The following is a 7,983-nucleotide window of genomic DNA, read 5'->3' as shown; positions in this document are numbered from 1 at the left end:
TCATTTGCGAATCAGTCTTTGAAATATACAATAGTGGTCAGTTGAAAATCCACTCTGTTCTCAAAGAGGATAAACAACAACTGTGGTTTGTCAACATAAGATGTGGGATTTCCAAGAAGTGCATCAATGATCATTATTTCATTGATGGGATTCTAAATAACCAAGAGTACCTACCTTTTCCTAATAGATACACTGTTGCAGCTACTGGAAAACATTCGATTGGACAAAAGGCAATTTTTATGGTACAAACATAACTCTGAAATACCATCCAATCTGCACAGTTAATTACAGACACCTCAACAGAACATTTGGAGGCCACTGAACTGGCCATTTTGTAAACAAAAAATTGCCTGCATGCTCACCAGATTCAAAATTTCTGGGTTTCTGTTGGAGGGAAAATTAAAATATGAGGTCTGAAAGAAAACACTGATGACTCCCAAAGACATGAAATGCCTTATAACATGGGCATGTGCTGTGATAAGTCCAAGTTCAACAAGTAGTATAGTCAGTCTGGAATTACTTTACAGCATGTATCAATGCTCAAGGTCAACATTTTGAGCGCTTGGTATGATGGTCAAAACAACAAACACACAAACCATACCTGAGATACATGTTTGCTTATACTTGGTACAGTAGGGCAAACGTTTGTGAGAGATTTTCTCCTGAAAGCTGAACAGTAGTTTGTGATGTAGTTGCCTTGTTGCTAACTGATAAAGTTTTACAAATGATATGCCACTGAAGTCTTCTTTGAACACACTTTCCAACACCATAGAAAAAGAATATGTATTCCCACAAAAAAATGAACAGACAGTATCATAACTTGGCAGCTCTAAACATTAAAAATTACTTGCTTACATCTTAAAATTCGACAAACAGTCTGCTATAACTTAACAAAAACCATACCCTGATATATAGGGTGTACCTAAAGTTTGGGAACACTTTCAGTTATTTATTGCACGAGAACCAAACATTGTACAGATATCATACATCTGTCATTTTGAAGCGAAACTCTTAAAGTTTTTTTCACGTATACCACCACAGCTTAGTTTGATAACTTGTCGATAGTTGGCGCTAGTTGCACACATGGCAAGTTCAGCTGTGGAGCGAGCTTTGTGTGTGTTGGAGTTTGACAAAAACAAGTGTGCTACAGCTGTTTAGTGGATGTTTAGAACGGAGTACGGTAAGAAGCCACCAACAAGGAAGGTCATTTACCACTGGCACAACAAATTCATTACGACAAGTTGCTTGTGCCCGGCAAAGAGAGGCAGACATCCCAGTGTGAGTGAAATGAATGTGGAGTGCATATGGCAAGAATTTGATTATCGTATTGACGTCTGCCAGGTCACTCATGGTTCGCATATCGAATTTTTGCAAAAAAACTTTCAAAGTGTCTTCAAAATGCAATATGTATGACATATGTACAATGTTTTGTTCTTGTGCAATAAACAATTGAAAGTGTTCCTGGACATTATGTACACCCTGTATTTATTTATGCTGGATGTATTTTGAGTGGCCTGCCTCAATCTGTCTGTATTACAGACAGAAAGACATGGAAAGGCAATGAAGGAAAATGGGGAAGACCTGGATGCAAATGGAAATGTTAGAGGAAAGAATTAAAAGACTCACAAGAGATGAGTATATGTTACATGAATGATTGCCTACTAGAATCCAGAGAGTTACAAACCAAGCAGCCCTCAACCGATGTAATCTGCAAAACAAAATTTTCTGTTGTTATTACAGTGTCTACAGCCATTTAATATTACTAGTAATCCTGGGGCAGTTGCCATTCTGTCAATGCAGGAAGCTGAAAAGAATTTGTAAAGGCGTTGATGGATATGTTATAAGCAAAAAGTGGCTCTTCGTTTGGCTGTGTATGTCTTCACAAAGGTAGGGGCTGGATCAGGTTGCAGAGGTGGGGTCTGCGAAAGTCCGGAAATGGGACAGCTCTGGTCTATTACAACAGTAAGTGAATAATAAAAAAGAGACTGGTAAGAAACATATGACTTATATTTTACTGGTCAGGACAGCAATTATAAATCAAACATCTCAGAGAAATAAACTTTCCTCTATGAAAGTAACATACTACAATTTCTTTGTTTCATGACTTAATGGATCACTCGATGTGATCGTATAAGTTAACTGGCAGTGACAACTGACTAAGAATTCTATATTCACATTTATATAAGTACTACAGTTTCCGTACAATTTAATCCTGTGTACATGCAGCAGCCATGATGATGTATAAAATCTTCATACTGAAGATCCTGTAGTAGAAACTGGGAGTGCTGTACGATAATGGGTGTTCTTTGTCTAACACTTTCTTACTGATGCAAAATGCGCAAAACTAAACATTGTGTGCAACCCACAACAAGAAACAACTGTTTCTTATCTCATTTGAATAACACGATAAATGTTATTTTCCTTTATACAAGAAATCAAAGATTAAAAGTATATTTCATTCTGATCTAGACTGGGATTCACAGGGAGAACAGTAAGAACCTCTTTCCCATTATAAATAATGATATACAAGTGAGCTAACAAAATGAATAAATTATGTTTCGTCTAAAGCCACAAGGATACTATATAACATGCTACTGAAAGTGTTGCTATTTTTAAGATACTTCTAGAACTACTGTATGAACTGCAACACTGATTACATTACAAATGCGTAACTCAGAAACCTATATGCTTTAAAACTGGCATACAGTACTGTATATATGTCATCTATACAAAAATTGTTCACTGTGAAATGATAAACATATGTGGACCATTTCCAAAATTAATATCACACAATTCTGTAACAGTAGCATGACAGCAAAACAATTTATCTATATACAATGCTACAGTTAAACAAACTAATCTCTTTAACATATGATTTTGTATACTGTTATCTTTGAAAATATAATAAAATAGCTGCTGTAACATAATTCTTGCCATTACAGCAACTCTCCAAAAAGTGATACACTTCATGAAAAATGAGCCATTACTCTACTCTTGATACAATTTTTCTAAAAGCCACTATATAATGCAATTACGATGCCATGTTTTGTGTGCTGAATACCTTGCACACAAACAGTTTATATATGTTACCTTTGTCATTACTGAATCTACTTCATACAAATCCACTGAATCTACAATTACTGACAGATTATGTAATCTCTTGTATATTTTCAGTTTCATGTTATTTATACTTATTGCTTTAGGGATTAACAAAGGACACTACTACTCCTATGAAAGCCTAATTTATAAAAGAAATAGGCAACAACAAAACATACTTCACTTAAAAGTATCACAATATGTTTTAAAAACAAGTTGTTATCAATCTATGAAGAACAAATAGTACAATTTTGAATGAGACACTAACAAAAAAGATTTACTGTATTGCAATGTTCAAAGCACTTAGCTTTAAAGTAGCTCAGGGTAGGAGGGCAATGCTAAAACGTGCTGGGATGGTAGCCATCAATGTCCTTACATTATATACATTACAACATGCACAAATGCACATAAATAACCACCACAGTGATAGTGGCTTCGAAAAAAAATTTGTACGAGATTCATTTATTTGTGGAGTGCTATTTCCTACAAATATTACAGAAATATATTCCAACAGAGAACTCCAGATGGCAAGACATATTTCAATTATCATACAAGTTATACTATAACACGGACAAATTGTTTAACATTGGTAGTACATTACTTCATAGTCAGTCAACAGCGACAGGGAATATATAATGCTTCTTGAAAAATATTCTACACCGTGTAAGTGGGGGAGTGAGGGAACTATGGAACAATCGAGAGTACAACTCCCAATTAAATTTAACATACAAACAAAATGTTTCACATTAACGACATTTCACATACACATAACAACTGACCAATGGAGCTATTACAGCAGTACCATCAGAATAGAATCAGGGAGAAAATACACATAAGCGCTTTTTTTTTTTAAACATAAAATGGTATTGCTACAATACTTTAAAAGTAGTCACTGTTATCAATATCACTACTGAGCAAATTCAGATTGGTCAAAAATGAAATGCCCAAGTTTTAGTGTTCAACAAATTCACTAAAATGGCTAAGATCTGACTGCATGATTCAATGGAAGTCTCCTATACCATCTTGCATTCCATCTTATTAGTAAACCATTCAGCAGTTTATATGATTAGTAATCACGTTTTTGGAGGGCCCTGCTGTAGGTGTGATCAAGCTGACAACTATATATAACATGCTCAGCGAGCAATCAATCTGATACTATTCGTCGTTGTCTCTTCTGAGGTGGAGATATGCAGTCATCATCAGAGCCTGCTGTTGTATCATATGCATACTGAGGAAGCCACTTCTGCAATAGGCTATCAAAAAATTCTTCTAAAGTTTTTGCATCTTGGTAAACTTGGCTCTCCTTCTGCAAAAGACAAAGAAAAGCATCTCTTCACAATTATTGTTACGTATTAGTTCCAAACAGTAAACTATAGCAATTTTCCAATATACATTTTTTTCATTTGTACAGACAGACTGCTATACACTCAAGTTGAGGAATATTCAATTACTGTTAACAAGTATCTTTTACAAGTCACATATTGGTTTTCTAATGAATACTATAAATTGAACATATGAGAGGAAACACACAGATTATGTGGACTGATCGTAATCTCAAAAGGGTGTGAAAATTTAGGGTGTGAAAATTTAGAATATCACATATTCACTATAACCTAAAGGCTGTAAATTCCTCAAGAACATTTTACTGCAGAGACCACTAGCAAATTAAAAATCCAACTCAAATGGTGAAGCATTGGGCCATAATAATGGCATGTTTGGGAAGCTGATACCATCTAATTATGATTACAAACATATCTAGTGCCATTTTAAGTTGTAAAGATGTGATTAGGAGCTGCATAAATAAATGGTCTGCGAGTACATACAAAATGTATCTGCAACTGCCAGAGCCAGACTTCACACAAGATTCTAATTAGGATACCAATAAATCCTAGAAAAACACTAAGGAGGGAGGATGGTGAGTATAAAGAGTCAGCACATGAGAGGAAGAGTCAGCACATGAGAGGAAGAGTCAGCACATGAGAGGCAGAAAGTATTCCTAAAAGACTCACTTCCAACAATGCGCTCTGCCAGATGATTCAGATCAAGATCCAGTCCTCATGAGGTACCGGTTTACAGGTAACCAATATTAGAACTGAGAATCTGGTAAGGAATATATGGACTTCAACAAAATCCGGTGGACAATGGGAATGTTTCAACTATTCAAGTCACCAGGTCTTTGTTGCAACAAGCAGGAGAGTGATTAATCACACTCCTATGCGGACTGTTTAAGAGTCAGTTTTGGTGCAGTTGTCATTCTTAATACTTGGAGAACAGTGAAACTTGTTTCCAGTATGGAGTCAAGCAGAATGATCATACAAGGCTAAGGACATGAGACTAATCAATCTGTTCTCCTTTCACCTAAAGACATAATAAAAACTGGTTAGCATGCATGTTGCAGAAAGAATGTGATTGAAGTTTCTCTAAATAAAAACCAACACTCATACTAAACAGACACATCACACAAAACAGCACTTCATCAACTTGTTGCAAAAGCACTACATTTCCAGGGAATGACACTCTGCATAATCCTGAATACTGTGAGGGCTCGCAGCAATACGAGCTTTGAACCTATGGTAAGAGTCACAGAAGGGCATGACATTAAGACCAACATAACTAGGTAGAATAGGTGGATTAAGACAGTGATGAGAAGACAAAAGGTCAAAGCCACCATGATAGATGTCAAACTGGTAATAAATACCACTAGAGGGTGTTTGCGAGACGGGATCTTGTCCCTGCTACCAGGGAACCTAGTGGTGAATAGACTCATTAAGGAGCTCAATGCTGGACTATTTTTGCCAAGGATATGCAGATGATTTAGTAATAGTAATATTTGGTACCTCCCCCCATGAAACATGGACCTTGCCGTTGGTGGGGAGGCTTGCGTGCCTCAGCGATACAGATGGCTGTGCCGTAGGTGAAACCACAACGGAGGAGTATCTGTTGAGAGGCCAGACTAACGTGTGGTTCCTGAAGAGGGGCAGCAGCCTTTTCAGTAGTTGCAGGGGCAACAGTCTGGATGGTTGACTTATCTGGCCTTGCAACATTAACCAAAACGGCCTTGCTGTGCTAGTACTGCGAACGGCTGAAAGCAAGGGGAAACTACAGCCGTAATTTTTCCTGAGGACATGCAGCTTTACTGTATGATTAAATGATGATGGCGTCCTCTTGGGTAAAATATTCCGGAGGTAAAATAGTCCCCCATTCGGATCTCCGGGCGGGGAGTACTCAGGAGGACGTCGTTATCAGGAGAAAGAAAACTGGCGTTCTATGGATCAGAGCGTGGAATGTCAGATCCCTTAATCGGGCAGGTAGGTTAGAAAATTTAAAAAGGGAAATGGATAGGTTAAAGTTAGATATAGTGGGAATTAGTGAAGTTCCATGGCAAGAGGAACAAGACTTTTGGTCAGGTGAATACAGGGTTATAAATACAAAATCAAATAGGGGTAATGCAGGAGTAGGTTTAATAACGAATAAAAAAATAGGAGTGCAGGTAAGCTACTACAAACAGCATAGTGAACGCATTATTGTGGCCAAGATAGACACAAAGACCATGCCTACTACAGTAGTACAAGTTTATATGCCAACTAGCTTTGCAGATGATGAAGAAATTGATGAAATGTATGAGGAGATAAAAGGAATTATTCAGGTAGTGAAGGGAGACGAAAATTTAATAGTCATGGGTGACTGGAATTCGTCAGTAGGAAAAGGGAGAGAAGGAAACATAGTGGGTGAATATGGATTGGGGCTAAGAAATGAAAGAGGCAGCCGCCTAGTAGAATTTTGCACAGAACACAACTTAATCATAGCTAACACTTGGTTCAAGAATCATAATGGAAGGTTGTATACATGTAAGAATCCTGGAGATACTAAAAGGTATCAGATAGATTATATAATGGTAAGACAGAGATTTACGAATCAGGTTTTAAATTGTAGGACATTTCCAGGGGCAGATGTGGACTCTGACCACAATCTATTGGTTATGACCTGTAGATTAAAACTGAAGAAACTGCAAAAAGGTGGGAATTTAAGGAGATGGGATCTGGATAAGCTGAAAGAACCAGAGGTTGTACAGAGTTTCAAGGAGAGCATAAGGGTACAATTGACAGGAATGGGGGAAAGAAACACAGTAGTAGAAGAATGGGTAGCTCTGAGGGATGAAGTAGTGAAGACAGCAGAGGATCAAGTAGGTAACAAGATGAGGGCTAGTAGAAATCCTTGGGTAACAGAAGAAATATTGAATTTAATTGATGAAAGGAGAAAATATAAAAATGCAGTAAATGAAGCAGGCAAAAAGCAATACAAACGTCTCAAAAATGAGATCGACAGGAAGTGCAAAATGGCTAAGCAGGGATGGCTAGAGGACAAATGTAAGGATGTAGAAGCTTATCTCACTAGGGGTAAGATAGAGACTGCCTACAGGAAAATTAAGAGAGACCTTTGGAGAGAAGAGAACCACTTGTATGAATACCAAGAGCTCAGATGGCAACCCAGTTCTAAGCAAAGAAGGGAAGGCAGAAAGGTGGAAGGAGTATATAGAGTGTTTATACAAGGGCGATATACTTGAGGACAATATTATGGAAATGGAAAAGGATGTAGATGATGATGTGCGTAAAGAGTTTGACAGAGCACTGAAAGACCCGAGTCGAAACAAGGCCCCGGGAGCAGACAACATTCCATTAGAACTACTGACCGACTTGGGAGAGCCAATCATGACAAAACTCTAAAAGCTGGTGAGCAAGATGTATGAGACAGGAGAAATACCCTCAGACTTCAAGAAGAATATAATAATTCCAATCCCAAAGAAAGCAGGTGCTGACAGATGCGAAAATAACAGAACTATTAGTTTAATAAGTCACAGCTGCAAAATACTAACGCGAATTCTTTACA

The 7,983-nt window shown here is 37.4% G+C and overlaps 1 protein-coding gene across 2 annotated transcripts in view; it reads right to left on the bottom strand.

Moving 5' to 3' along the window:
- Positions 1-1,986: 1,986 nt before the first annotated feature.
- The window catches only part of LOC126281260 (transcription intermediary factor 1-beta), a 124,995-nt gene continuing 118,998 nt past the window's right edge, over positions 1,987-7,983 (bottom strand). Inside the window, exon 15 of one of the 2 annotated variants that reach the window (XM_049980062.1) lies at positions 1,987-4,402. In XM_049980062.1, the coding sequence (XP_049836019.1) occupies positions 4,241-4,402 (162 nt within the window). In that variant the 3' untranslated portion in view covers positions 1,987-4,240. The remainder of the gene's footprint in view (positions 4,403-7,983) is intronic. The other variant, XM_049980063.1, reaches the window with a different exon arrangement.

The sequence above is a fragment of the Schistocerca gregaria genome, chromosome 7, assembly GCF_023897955.1.
Source record: "Schistocerca gregaria isolate iqSchGreg1 chromosome 7, iqSchGreg1.2, whole genome shotgun sequence".
NCBI classification, from domain to species: domain Eukaryota; kingdom Metazoa; phylum Arthropoda; class Insecta; order Orthoptera; family Acrididae; genus Schistocerca; species Schistocerca gregaria.
The sequence above is the reverse complement of the archived record's forward strand: the minus strand, read 5'-3'. Positions and strand labels throughout refer to the sequence as shown.